Source organism: Cervus canadensis, chromosome 11, assembly GCF_019320065.1.
Source record: "Cervus canadensis isolate Bull #8, Minnesota chromosome 11, ASM1932006v1, whole genome shotgun sequence".
NCBI classification, from domain to species: domain Eukaryota; kingdom Metazoa; phylum Chordata; class Mammalia; order Artiodactyla; family Cervidae; genus Cervus; species Cervus canadensis.
The window spans coordinates 68061293-68076272 of NC_057396.1; the positions used below are offsets into that span (position 1 = coordinate 68061293).

Here is a 14980-nt window from a genome sequence, read left to right on the forward strand (position 1 = left end):
CAGTCAGCACATAGGTAAACACAGTAGACAAGATAGAGGGGGAAACTGTGACTGTTCGGCAACATTATCCAAAATTCATAGATATTTACTGCCACTTCTGGAGTGAGACAAGAATTTCCAGAGCTCTCTGTGAGATTCCATAATTCTGTACCACATCACCATTCACCTCTTCACACTACTACCAGGACAGTGATTTAGAATGCATCTTATACTGCCTGCAGGTTGATGGCATTGTTCTCAAATACATTGTTGAAGCATAGGATACATCTCTGAAGTAAAGGCGACCACTGAGACGCTGCTTTTAGGGGAAAATGAGCAAACTAAAATGCACAGTAAGAACTTGCATTGTGCAGGGGGAAAGAAAGAGCAAAATACCTGCCCTCTTCCCCCTTGCCTTTTGGCCCCTGGAAAAACTGAAAAGTACTGTATTTTGAAAAAGCTTGCCGCGCCCCCCCCACCCTGCAATCTACCTGCTTTCTATATCTCTGAAACATACAGTAGGTATGTTTAAAATGAACGCCATGTTTCTTGAAGTGATGGGTGAACTTCTTCCAGCCTGTTCTGCTCCACAGACACAAGACTATTGATATTATTAACAGGGACTCTAGTAGAGTCATCACTGATACATTTCAAGCCTGAGGTTGAGTCCACATTTGAAAAAATGGTATATTTTACAAATAGATTTAGAGTTGTTCTCTTGGAAGAAGATGGGCTGTCACGCTCATCTCTACACTTCTTGGATCTTGCCATCCCAAAGGACGAAGAGAATGCTTGCTCTTTTCTTCTCTTTACTGACAACAAAATCCCCGTAGAACAGACTTGAACAGAATTCATACTGTGTTTCTGTTCGAATGGCAAGTGGGGAAGAGGAATGTATCCTTTGTTATATAATAAGAGGTTTTTTCTTGGAAAGTAATTTTCTGAAAACAGAAAAGATAAGAAGAGCCTTTTCCAGTTCAATCAGAATTTGATTTAGATATTATATTTGGTTAAAGAATACTTAATTAAGTGGCAGATGAAGAAAACGTGAGGTTTTGAGTTTTGTTTTTTTTTTTTTAAGGTCTCATCTTCATTTGAAGTGAAAAGAATGATTAGAAACTATAGTGTTAAATGGTTAGTTGATTATTTTTGTTTCCATGGCTACAGATCAGGCCGATTGATGTAATGTGTGTGTTCTCACTCCCACCCCCTCCCAGGCTTTTGTAGATTTCTTCTCTCAGTGCCTCCATGAGGAATATAAGAGCAAGGGCATCTTTGTGCAGGTGAGTAGAGTTCGGTTCAGTTAAGTATCCCTGTTTTTGTGTGGTTTCCACAGCAACAGTTGCTGTCTTGGCAACGAAAGAAAATCACATCCCTAAGTAAGTGAATGTGACGTTAGCACACTGTTAAAGACATGGTTTCTTTTCCTTTATGCCCTTAAGTCTAGATTTTAAACAGTTATTCTCTAGAATTTTAAAGCAATGACCCCTAAAGTAGAACTATGCAGCATAAACAGTTGGTACATAGTAATTGTAAGTGCTTATGATTTTATTTTGAAAGAATTAGACCATCAGTATCTCTTAGCTGCCAAGTATGCAAGGAGTGCCACAGTTTATCAATGATAGGAGAGGAGAGTGCTGAATAAAGCTAACTTTTACTAAAGTGAGGATGACTGCATTTACCAGGTTGATATAGGTATGGTAGTGATTTTTTACTTTTTTAAAATTGTGGTAAAATATACACCGAAAGCACCATTTCTGTCGCTTTTAAGTATTCAGTTCAGTGCCATTAAGTACATTCACATTGTCTACAGCCGTCACTACCTTCCATCTCCAGGACTTTTTGCAGTTGTCCAAAATGGAAACTCTCTATCCTTTAAACAGTTGCTTTCCATTTACCCTCCCCCAGCCTCTGACAACCCCCATTCTACTTCTTGTCTCTGAATTTGACTACACCAGGTACTTCGTAGGAGTGGAATCCTACAGTATTTGTCTTTTTGTAACTGGCTTATTTCACTTAACATAATACCTTCAGGGTTCATCCATGGTATAGCATGTGTCAGAATTTCCTTTTTAAGGCTTAATGTAATTCTGTTACTGGTATATATCACATGTGTTTATCCATTCATCTGTCGATGGACATTGGGCTGCTTCCATCTTTTGGCTGCTGTGTATAATGCTGCTTTGAACGTGGGTTTACACCCATCTTTTTGAGACCCTACTTTCAGTTATTTTGGATATGTACACAGATGGAATTGCTGGATCGTATGATAATTCTTTTTTGGAAGAATCACCTTCCTGTTTTCCACAGTATAATAGCTGCCCTATTTTATATTCCTACCAGCAATGCATAAGGGTTCCAGTTTCTCCACATCCTCACCAATATTTGGTATTTTCTTTTCGCTTGTTTTTAATAACAGCCATCCTTATGAGTGCTTCCCAGGTGGCACAGTGGTAAGGAATCTGCCTGCCGATGCAGGAGACACAAGAGACGTGGGTTCGATCTCTGGGCCCGGAAGATCCTCTGGTGGAGGAAATGGCAACTTGCTCCTGTACTATTGCCTGGAGAATTCCATGGACAGAGGAGCCTGGCAGGCTATAGTCCATGGGGTCGCAGATTCAGACACGACTGAGTGACTGATCTGAGCTGATGCTTATGCGTATGGAGTGGTATCACATTGTGGTTTTGATTTTGATTTGCATTTCCTTAAGGATTATTGATGTTGAGCATCTTTTCAAGTGTGTACTGGCCATTTGTCTTATCTTCTTTGGAGAAGTATCTATTCGATTCTCCACCCATTTTTTCACTGGGTTGTTTGCTTTTTTATTTTTGAATTGTCAGAGTTCTAGATATATTCTGGACATTAACCCTTTATTAGATATATGATATACAAGCATTTTCTCCCAGTCTGTGGGTTACCTTCTCACTCTGTGGGTAGTTTGCTTTGGTGCTCAAAAGTTTTAAAGTTTGATGCAGTCCAGCTTATTTTTCATTGCTGTCACCTGTGCTCTTGGTGTCATAGCCAAGGAACCATTGCCAAATTAAATGTCGTGAGGCTTTCCCCCTAGGTTTCTTAAAAAAACTTGATTGAAGTATAGTTGATTTTCCCCTTTATGTTTTCCTCTAAGAATTTTACAGTTTTAGCTCTAATATTTAGGCCTTTGATCCATTTTTGACTTAATTTTTAGAGAGACCTTGGATTTTATTATGTAGCTAACAGATACAATGCTGTGAAAATACAATACAGAACATAACGAATCCAATGAAGGGGCTTTTATGGGTATCAGTTTCATATCAGCTATCGCTCAACACAAAGAAATGATGGCTCACAGTATTTCCACGGTTCAGTCAGTTCAGTTCAGTCGCTCAGTCGTGTCCGACTCCTTGCGACCCCATGAATCGCAGCACGCACATCCATTTTCCATGGTTAGGCACATTTTTATCAATGTCTTGGGAGAGACTGCAATCCTTATCTCTTTCCTACTCCTGTCCATGACCTGCTCCCACCTCTTCACACATCCAATGTTCATTATGGCTTTCCATTCTGTGAGCCTGGTATTTTCCTTTCTGCACCCTGAAGCCCCAGATGATCAATCACAATACAAATAGCTAATGTTAGAGGGAATACTCTTCAGGCACCATGCTAGGTACTTCATATGTCTCTATGTGTTTCACAGCATCTCCTAATGATCCTAGAGTTAGTCACTCATTTGTGTCCGACTCTTTGCAACTCCCTGGACTGGAGCCTGCCAGGCTCCTCTGTCCATGGGATTCTCCAGGCACGAGTACTGGAGCAAGTTGCCTTGCCCTCCTCCAGAGGGTCTTCCTCACCCAGGGATCGAACCCACCTCTCTTGTGTCTCCTGCATTGCAGGAAGGTTCTTTACCACTAGTACCACCTGGGAACCCCACTGAACATTTATTGGCTCCATCTGGTCAGGCAGAAGGTGCTGGGCTGTTTAGTTCCATTTCCTCCCTTATATCTTTAGGGTAAATATTTCCTCATCTTCCAGGGTCAGTATAGAGCCTGTTCCTCTAAATGTCTCTTCCTTCCATATCATAGCCCTTTGGTGTTACTCCAGTCTGCAGCCCCCCATGAATAGAGGGTACCCTGGGAGGTCAGGGTTTTCAAGAGTCCTGAATTTTATGTGGAACGCGCCCACCTTCCCCTTCTCTTGACACCAGTTATTTTAATGCTAACAGTCTGAACCTGTTACATAGAAGGTGTTGTATTTTGGTAACAGGAGCTCCCTAAAGCACTCAGGGGAGGTCAGGCCTCATGTGCCACCGTGTGCCATGCCATCTTCTCATTCTGATGAATCAATTATATTCAAGCTATTAGCTTACAATTTTTAACTAATAATTTTTAAACACTATGGAGACCCAGTAGGAATCTTAAAGGTCCATTGGCGAGTGACCTGGAGGCAGTGTGACCAGAAGCTGCCAAGGGTTTCAGTGACAAAAGGGAGCCTTACGCCTTGTGAGTGCCGACGAGCAGTTTCTAAAATTCCGTGAACAGACGAGACTGTTCCTTCTCTCGTTTCCAGGTCTGCTTTCCCTCAAAGATCTTCTCTGCATGTTCTCTGCCTGTTGATCTGTTGTGACCAGCAGCTGCTACAGAAACACATTAGCATTTGTTTTGGAAATATTTTACTTTGATAAACTTTTCTTTTTCCTAAAGATGAATTACCAGTGATGTGATTTCATTGATCCCTGTGTTCCGTCCCGGGAATTCACGCAAAGTTTAGACTTAGAGTGAACTTGGTGAAAAACCAAAAACCGCAATGTTTGTGAGGAAAAGTAGTCGTTTCTGCATGAACCCATCAGAATGCTGAGGTAGAAGAGACTCTCATGTTAACTTTGACCAAAGGGATAAGAAAAAAAAAAAAAAATCCGGTCTGAATGCAGCTCCCTTACAGAGTATTGGTTTTTTGTCTGTTTCTTGGGTCTTTTGGGTGAGGAGTATTCATCAGCAGGTTTCCCTTCCACTCCTTCCCACGTACCGTTTCCTGGGCGATCTGATTGAAAACAAGCGAGATGTGTAGCCTTCCTTCAGAGTCCTCCAGTGGCTGCCCATCAAGGTCGGGATTGGATTCGGACCCCACGAGGCCATCGCCTCCGAGCGCTCCATCATGCCACCCTGAATTCCAGCCAGAGCGGACGCTGTCGTGTGTGGCACATGCTGTGCCCTCGGCGGCGCCCTGACTGGCTCCTCCTCTGCCGGCACGGCCTCCCCCCGACCCCCGCTCCTCTGCCAGTCCCCAATTCACACCTCCTCCCTGCCCCGTGGGCAGCGCAGCCCGCGGGCCCGCCCCTCTTTCAGGGCTTCGGTCTCACTTCACCTGGGAAACCCCATCTCAGCTGCTGGGCGCACGTGGTTACACCTTCCCTTTTACTGTCTTCTTTCTCTCTTTTTTAAAAGCTGGATTTGTTGGGCTGTCCTGGGTCTCCGCTGGTGTGCGGGCTGCGGTGAGCAGGGGCTGCTCCCTCGCCGCGGAGCACAGGCTCTAGAGCATTCCGGCTCCCGTAGTTGCGGCACATGGGCTCAGTAGCTGTGGCCCCTGGGCGCTGTCTCCTTGCGGTGCACGGGCTTAGTTGCTCTGCGGCATGCAGGACCTTCCCGGTCCGGGGATGGAACCCGTGTCTCCTGCATTGGCGGGTGGAGTCTTTAGCCTGAGCCACCAGGGAAGCCCCTCTCTTATTTCTTATTACGTATCTGTGTCTGATACTCTCTGGCCCCAAACTCCCCCATCCCCTCCCAACCAGTGTTTCCTTGGATACACCGCATCTAGTGGGCTTTGTATCATGTTTGTCTCTGTTGCTCATGGCGCCTGCAGTGCGGGGCACACCAGAGACCTGCCGTCTGCTGGCCTCGTGCCCGACCCTGGCAGTGCAGGGCTGTGCGTGGTGATGCACAGTCCTCTGTTTTAAGGCCTGAGCTGCTGCTGTTGCTCGCATAGGCCTCTGAATTTTCAAATTCTCTATCTAGAGGGTTTCCAGGCTAATGCTATGATGTCAAATTTCAGTTTCTTCTAATCTTTGGAAGACAAGTTTCTTTCTAGGTCTGTGTCCACGTGGAGATACAACAGATTGCTCTTTGGGGAGAGGGAGAGAGAATGTTTTTCAGATTCTGAATTGTTTTATATTCATTCTGTTGTTATATTTTTTTCTTTGCTTTGCTCTCCTCATCTTTCCTTCAACTCCTTCCCTATAATTTTGTAAGAGCATTTAACATTTCCTTCATGGATTCAGATTTGCCAGTAGATAAGCTTTTCCTGGAAACACAAACAGTAGCAACAACAAGTGATAAGAAACATCTGAGAGGTGCATTTTGACTCTATTGACGTTAGAATAGAGGATAAGAAATATATTCTTGTAAATCTCATTGAAAGTTGCTCTGTTAGTGAGAACGATCTGTTCTCATTATTACCCTGTAACTAAATCCCAGTCAAAATTATACTTAACTCTTTCAAAGGGCAAAGTCGTAAGTGATCTGACTGGCTAGTTGGTGGGCCCCAATACCAGGCTCCATCTCTTAATGCCAAGCAAGTAAGAAAGAGCTGAGACTAAGATGACATCCTTAAACTGTACTTCTTGAACTCTTATTCTGTAAAACTTTCACAGGCTTTCTTGAGTGTGTGTTTTTTTAATTTGGAAATAATTTCAAATCTGTAGAAAGCTTGTAAGAATAGTACAAAGAACACCCCAGTATTCTTTATGCAGATTCACTTACGGTTAATGTTTTCCTCCATTTGTTTTATCATTGAGAGGTGAGCTTCATGTATCATGTTTCTTTACCTCCAGATCCTTCAGTATATTTTCAAAGAATAAGGATACCCTTGTAACTAATCACAATACAGTTACCACCTTTACAGTTAACATTGATGTAGTGTTTTTATCTAACCTACCGTCTGCATTCTAATTTTTGACTGTCACAGACAGTATCTCTCATCTTGGCTGAGCTGCGTGGCTTATGGGACCAGGAACGGAACCTGGGCCATGGCAGTGAAAGCTCAAAATCCTAACCGTTAGGCCATCGGGGAACTCTCTCTCATAATATTCTTTATAGCACTTTTTACCCTCCTGTAAATAATTGAGTCTAGGACCAGGTATCATATAGTTTTCCTATCTCTTGAGTTTCCTTTTATCTGGAATATATCCCTAGCCTTTCTTTGTCTTTTATGGCATTGACATTTTTAAAGAGTATAGGACTCCTCTGTCTTTTTAATGGAGATTTCTCGCTCGCGGTTTCTCTGATGCTTCCCCATGGTCAGATTCGGGTTATGTTTTCCTGGCAAAATGACTTACATGACGGTGTGGCCTTCTCAGGGCGTCACATCCAGAGATGTGTGATATCCATCTGCCCCTTCCTGCTGATGCTGATATTGGCCCTTCAGTCAAAGAGTTACCTGGTTTCTCTGCTATAGCGTGACTATTCCTTTCCCCCTTGCACTGATGAGCAGTCTGTGGGGAGACGCACTGAAAACCATGCACATGCCTACCCCCATCACAGTTTCTCCTAGATTTAGCATCAGCAATGACTCTTCACAAACCTGCCTTATGAAAAGCTTTTTTTTTTTAATCTTTTGGCAGCACCACCCAGCATGTGGGATCTAGTTCCCCAAGCAAGGATCGAACGCACATCTCTCTGCAGTGATGGTGCAAGGTCTTAACCTTCGGGCCACTAGGGAAGTCCCCATGAAAAGCTTTCTGATGCTAAAGAATTTATGAAGCCCTGCCCAGATATCTAGCCATTTCAAAGCCAGAAGTCTTAGCTCCCTCAATCCAGGTTGTGGTTTTATGCAGACCACACTGATTACCAGCGTTCTTGGTGGTGGTAAGGGAAGGATGCTGAGCCTAGAGTCAGCAGGCCGGGGTTTAGTTCTGATAACATCCCTCAGTGGTCTAACCCACAGAAAGCTGCCTCATTCCCTTGAGAGTCAGCCTTCCCCTCTAGCCTCTGGGGACATGTGATATTGCATGTATAAATAAAAACACTGGAAACTCTGCAATGATACAGAAGCATGATATAAAGAGGAAAGAAATTCACATTTATTTTGACTACCTATAATATTTTCACCTCTTTTGTTATCTCACTTGAGAGAGATGTTAACCCAATCCCATTTTTACAAACAGGAGGCAAAGAATCAGTAGGCGTCGTGTAACTTGCCTGAGGTCCCTGCAGCTCCCCAGTCACCAGGTGCCTGCTCCTGGCTGGCTCTTCAGCCAGGCAGGGAGGAAGCAAGTGAATAAGACACACAGTTCTGTCCTCAAGGCACCCACACAGACAGACATTTAAACACACTACGATGACAAGAGATAGTGAGTCCCAAACCAGAGGTGTATATTGTGTTTCACATTTCTTCAGTCAAGAAATACTGGGAGGGAACTGCTGGGGAGGTGGGGCTGCAGTGGCAAAAAGACGGATGGAGTCCCTGCTGTGGCAGAGTTTATATTTGGTGAGAAGGGGACAGACAGTAAGCAAGCAAACACACACATGAACGAGACGATTTCACACAGTGATCCGTTCTGTGAAGACTCTAAAGGAGGATGCTGTGTTGGGGGCGTGGGGGAGGCATAGGGGCTTTAGGAGTTTCCCCATCCGGATTAGTCAGGTGGGGTTGAGTGACGCCAAGGTCTGTGTTCTTTCTGCCAGGCCCCCGTGCTTCTCCCTGGGGTGTTACCCTGCACCATAGTTTTCTTGCTTGGAGCTGGGGAAAGCCAGGTCTCTGAAAATGTTCTCAACACGGGGATCATTCGCTAACTGAAAGCACCCATTAGGTTTAGTTTGAAAGGGAAAGTGTCAGTTGCTCAGTCACGTCCGACTCTTTGCCATCCCATAGACTAGAGCCCACCAGGCTCCTCTGTCCATGGGATTTCCCAGGCAAGAATACTGGAGTGGGTTGCCATTCCCTTCTCCAGGGCATCTTCCCGACCCAAGGATCGAACCAGGGTCTCCCGCGTTGCAGGCGGATTCTTTGCCGTCTGAGCCACCAGGGAAGCCCAGGTTTAGTTTACCTGACTCTTTACCAGAGGAGAGGTGAGGATGCAGGTGGAGACCATCCAGACCCAAAGAAGGCAGGTGTAGGTTTCAGCCGGTCTGGCCTAAAAACGAAGGGGGGGCTTGTCACACTTAGCAGGAGATTACAAAAGAATGCTGCATTTAAATGTAAACTTATCATAACGGAGAAACGCTCGGGGCTTCATTCTCTTAGAGTCCTACCTTCCAGTGGTTTGTTTCTCCTCAGTGATGAGAGTTGGCAGTTTTGTTAATTCTTTTAAAAAAACGTAGTTTTTAGAATAAATTTAGAAAACAAGTCAGACAAATTGAAGTGAGGGAGCAAACAAGATTCCAGTTTATTTTGTTAATGAAAGAAGATATTCTTTGTGTGTATTTTGTTAAAGCATTTTATTGCTTAGCATAATCAGACAGATCCATAAGGCTTCAACGAGCTAGAAAAGCTCAACATGGAGAAATAGGTGTTGGGAATGAAAACATAAGTCCTCATACATTCTTCTTGTTAATTGCCAATGACAATAAAAGAAGGCAATGGTGTGTGTCTTTAGTGCAAATGGAGTCTAAATACAGAGAACAATGAAGCAGCAGAAAGATTCTCACAGGAGATAGCTATATCTGGTCAACTGCACCAACTTTGAGAAATGTCTTTAAGAATAATAAAATTAGTCCTGTTGGGATCTTTGGACCCAGACCCCTTCCAACTAGGTGAATCCTTATTTTTGTCAGTGATAATGGCTTTTTTCCCTTGGCTTTTTAAATAATGTTGCACCATGAGAAATAAAAACCTGAAGTGTCCTTTAGTGACAGTGTTAGTTGCTCAGTTGTGTCTGACTCTTTGAGATCCCATGGACTGTAGCCTGCCAGGTTCCTCTGTCCATGGAATTCTCCAGGCAAGAATACTGGAGTGTGATGCCATTCCCTCCTCCAGGGGATCTTCCTGACCCAGGGATTGAACCCAGGTCTCCAGCATTGTAGACAGAGTCTTTACTGCCTGAGTCACCAGGGAAGCCCTTCCTCAAACACTTTAAATCTATATCCATGAAGGACTCAGATATCCAGGTCATTTTTTTTTATAGCAAATGGTGTTCTTATACTTCTTACAGAATATAAAATGTTAGCTAAGTTTTTCTTTCTAAATCCATTCTGAAAAATATAAATATTAGAAAACTTGGAAAATTGCTAATACATACCAGAGTTTAAGTCCCACACTCTTGAACTGACAATGTTCTATTTAATCCTCGTAATAATGCAATAAGGAAGATGCAGTATACCCCAAGGAAGAAACTAAAGCTCAATATTTTGCTCAAGATTTCATGACTAGTAAGTGGTAGAGTGGAATTTGAATTCAGGTCTATTGATTTCAGAGCTGATGTTCTGCCGCCTATATCTAGCTTATTCTTTCTTTTACACCTGACATTCCATCCATCAGGAAATCTTCCTGACTTTAGTTGATCCTTTAAACACATCCAGTACCTGACCACTTTTCGTGACCCACCACTGCTGCTAATCTGAGCCACCATGATCTCTTGGCTGGACCTTTTGCAGTATCTTCCTGTGTGGCCTCCCTACTCCCACCCCTGCCAGCCGCCATAGTCTGCTCCTGCAGAGTGACCTCTTTAAAGCATAATCCAGGTGGTTTTACTCCTCTGCTCACAATTGTCCTATGGTTTTTCATCTCTTTCAGAGTAAAGTCATGAATTCTTATGACCTACCTTGTTCTGATTGCAAGCATTTCACATTACCTCAGCCCTACCCCTGCTATTTCTCTGGCCTCCTTGTAGTTCCTCACATGCTCCAAGCACACTCATGCCTCAGGACCTTTGCACTAGCTGTTCTTCCAGTCTAAGGCTCTTTATCCAGGTATGCTTTTGGCTCACTCTCTCCCTCCATTGTAATCTTTGTTTATATGTGATCATATCATATATATGTTACTGTATCACAGAGGGCCCTTCTTGATCACCTGCAGTAACAGCCCCCATCACCTCCATCCTTCACTCAGGTTTATTTCCCTCCTTCCTTTTTTATCATCACCTGCCAATCTTATAGACATTCTTTTATCATCTGTTTGTAGATTCTATGCACCAGGTTCCCCTCCCCCCAACTAAGATGTAAGCTCAGTAAGGTCAGGGATTCTGTCTTTGTTCATAACTGAATTCTGAGTGCCTAAACCAGTGTTCTAGTAGGTGCTTAGGAAGCACTTGTTGTTGAATATATGATTTTTTGGGGGGGAGATTACACTGTTTGTCCTTTGGTTCTCTGAATTTTAACGTACAAATTCCACACATATGGAAGTAGGTCATTTGTAAGATTATCAGCCAGCCAGTGTTGATCAAAGATCATCTTTGTGCAGAGCACAACACATCAACTCCTTTATTTTGTGCTTAGGTCCTTTGTAGCTAATGTTACTATGGGGCCTTTGCTCATTGCCGTGGAATCGGGGATCTCTACAGCATCAGAATGATTCCTTTTTCCTGAGATTTTCTAGCAAATCCAAGGATTTGTTTCTACCGATGAGATAATCAAGGGCCCTTTGGTGAAAATGCTCATGTCACGGTCTGCTAGTGAAATAACCCAATCTCAGACAGCAGAGAGTCTGCCTGCGGTGCAGAAGACCCGGGTTCGGTCCCTGGGTGGGGAAGATCCCCTGGAGAAAGAAATTGCAACCCGCTCCGGTATACTTGCCTGGAGAATCCCATGGACGGAGGAGCCTGGCAGGCTGCCGTCCATGGGGTCGCAAAGAGTCAGACACGACCGAGCGACTTCACTTTCCTTTCTAAAAGTAGGATCTAGGTATGTGATCATTCAGATTTTCTGGAGGACATCAGATCCTGCGATGGAGGATGAGTACACAGACTTAAGGGAAGAGATTCCCTGAAACGCCTCCTAGGAGCTGCAGCCTCTGCCTTGAGAATGTGTGCCGGCTTCCCTGGTAAACGTAATGCTCGTAAAAGGCAGACCAGACGCCATGTTGAGAATTCCGTATTGTACAGACGGACTGTTGTTCTCTGGATCCTTGTTTCCCAAAGCATGGTTGGGGGTTGTTGTAGTCATCTTTAAATTTGAGACGGCGTGTTCAGTACACAGATGACGACATGAACGATCACCACCGCGTGAGGTTAGCAGGTTTGGTGTTTGATTCTTGAACACCTGCCGGGCAGAGCTGGGCAGCCATCTTTCTCCTGTTCTGTGACATTAAGTTGTAGTTAAACTTCCAGTTCTGAATTGAGGCCCCCTAAACTGTTCCCTCAAGACCAGATACCTGAGCAGGCTACTCAGTGGGTGAGAAAAAGGATACCGAATTTATCTCCAGGGGTTTCTTTTTTTTTAATAGGCTGATGCAAGGATAAAACATCAACAGCTTTGCTTTATGGCCTAGTTAATGATTTTCAGTTTGAAGACCAGGGCATGTGCCTGCATCTGTAGCTGTCAAGGGTCAAGCTGTTTCCAGGCTGACTGTATTTATCACAGCAAATTGTTGAGCTTAAGCAACTTTTAAAATTTGTTGTGTTCTGCCCAAAATACTTCCTATGAAAGTATGGGTATCTTCTTGACCTGTTCACTATAATGTTTCCCTGCATAGACAGGAAAGACAGGAAAGGTGGATTAATGATCATTTATTGGGTTTTAGTTTAACTGTTTAGATGACGTTTTGACCTATAAGATATTTCCTTGTTGTTCAGTCACTAAGTCATGTCCAACTCTTTGCGACCCCGTGGACTGCAGCATGCCCGGCTTCCCTGTCCTTCATCCTTCACTGTCTCGTGGAGTTTACTCAAACTCATTCCCATTGAGCCGGTGATGCCATCCATCCAGCTCATCCTCTGGCGTCCCCTTCTCCTCCTGCCTTCAATCTTTCTCAGCATCAGAGTTTTTTTCCAGTGAGTTTTTCTTTTTCTATTTTCTTCTCATCAAATGGCCAAAGTATTGGAGCTTCAGCTTCAGCATCAGTCCTTCCAGTGAATATTCAGAGTTGATTTCCTTTAGGTATTTTCTTATACTGTCCTATGCCTTAGTCACTCTGTTGTGTCCGACTCCTTGCGACCCCATGGACTATAGCTCGCCAGGCTCCTCTGTCCATGGAATTCTCCAGGCAAGAATACTGGAGTGGGTTGCCATGCCCTCCTCCAGGGAATCTTCCCAACTCCAGGGATCAAACCCAGGTCTCCCGAATTGCAGGCGGATTCTTTACCATTTGAGCCACCAGGGAAACTTTTACGTGATTTGAAATACTGCTTTTTAAATGCTAGCTGAGCTATAGAAAAAGCTATGTGTTTGCTTTTGTTTAGATAGATAGATAATCTTAAGTGTCAGAATATCTAAAGTTGTGTTTTATAATGTCATATCACGTTGTCAGCTTTCTGGTGTCATTAATTTTCTGGACTGCAGCAGTAGAAAGGGACCCCAGTAGTGTATTCAGGGCTGTCCCGAGAGCTCTGTTGCTGATTCATTCAGTAGATCTTCTTGGCACTCACTGCACATGCGCGGCTATGGCGGTGGCTAAGCATATAACGGTGAATAAGACGGTGACATCACAGAACTCCTGCTCTGGAAATCAGTACCGTCGGTGACTGGACTTAGTTTTCTGTACTCTTTAGCCTTGCTCCTGGCACTGCTTCGTGCCTTTCCTGTGGGTGGACCGTAGCGAATTGTTGCAGGTCCCTGAGAACATCCTGCTGCCTGTGTCTCCTTTTCTTTGCTCCTGCTGGTCCCATTACCCAAAATGTTCTGCCCTTATTCGTTTACCTGACAAACTCCCATCTCTGAATCCTTTCCATCCTCTGCTAGGCCATGTGAACTGCTTCGATTTTAAACCTTTGTAGAAATAAACACCCTTTCCAGAGTAGAATTGATATGTCTCTCTTGTCCCCACCTCCAGAGCCAGGACCTCCTCTAGACAAACTGGAGGTTTAACTGAATGATGAGTTGACATTTGGCACCATCAAGTGGTTCAGCCAGGCAGTGCGACTTAATTTAAGATGAGAACAGCCTGATTTATGCCACCCCAAGGAGGGAGGCAGGGAGGACTAGAATAGAATAATGTAATTGGAACGTATCATTAGTAGACCACCTTTATACCGAGAGGCTCGAAACTTCACTCTTGATAGGCTTGTGATCTATATATGAGAAAGGTTTTTTTTTTTTTTTTTAATCTTTCCTTTTTTGTAAGCAAGAAACCCGAGGCCCAGGGGTGTAACAGCGTTTGCTTGAGGTCCTTCACTACTGAGTCAGAGTGCACGCACACATTCTCTCTGCTCTGTTCGATACTCAGCTTGACGAACAAGCTTTCTTTCCCTACCCACTGTCAGAGCCTCGTGAGCTCTGCATTTCACTCTGTGTGTTAGCCTGGGATCGCTCTTTGGTTTGTACCATCGCATACTGGATCCTTGCAGCAACATGGTGTTAAAAATAAGAACCTATTTGACAAAAAAAAAAATGCTTTTTAAGTGAAGAATAAGGGTAGAGTAATAATTCCAGTAAGTGTGTGTGTTAATCACTCAGTCGTGTCCAACTCTTGGTGACCCCATGGACTGTGGCCCGCCAGGCTCCTCTGTCCATGGAATTCTCCAGGCAAGAATACTGCAGTGGGTAGCCATTCCCTTCTCCAGGGGCTCTTCCCAATCCAGGGATTGAACCCAGGCGTCCCGCACTGCAAACAGATTCTTTACCGTCTGAGCCACCGAGGAAGCCCAATTCCAGTAAACAAACTGTCAGACGCCAAAAAGTCACCCAGTCAAAGTTGGCCCAGGCATTGAAGTACTTTGGGGAAGTTCGTTTCCTTAGTGTCCGGTTTGTGACTGCAGGGAGTAAGAAAGGGTTGGCGAGGGACAGTGGTTAGGCCCTTGGCTTCCTGGTTCTATTAAGTGGGTTGCACCTTCAGCTCACCTGTTACGGAGGGTGACTCATGCTTGGGAATGAGAAAAAATAACAAAAGAGACATATGGGAACTCCCCGCTCTTAGCAGAAAGAAAACCTATAGATTGGA

The 14980-nt window shown here is 44.1% G+C and overlaps 1 protein-coding gene across 3 annotated transcripts in view; it reads left to right on the top strand.

Moving 5' to 3' along the window:
• HSD17B12 (hydroxysteroid 17-beta dehydrogenase 12) overlaps positions 1–14980 on the top strand; it is a 171925-nt gene that overhangs the window by 154033 nt on the left and 2912 nt on the right. For all 3 annotated transcript variants that reach the window (XM_043482240.1, XM_043482241.1, XM_043482242.1), the window contains exon 9: positions 1197–1262. In XM_043482240.1, coding sequence (XP_043338175.1) covers positions 1197–1262 — 66 coding nt within the window. The remainder of the gene's footprint in view (positions 1–1196; positions 1263–14980) is intronic.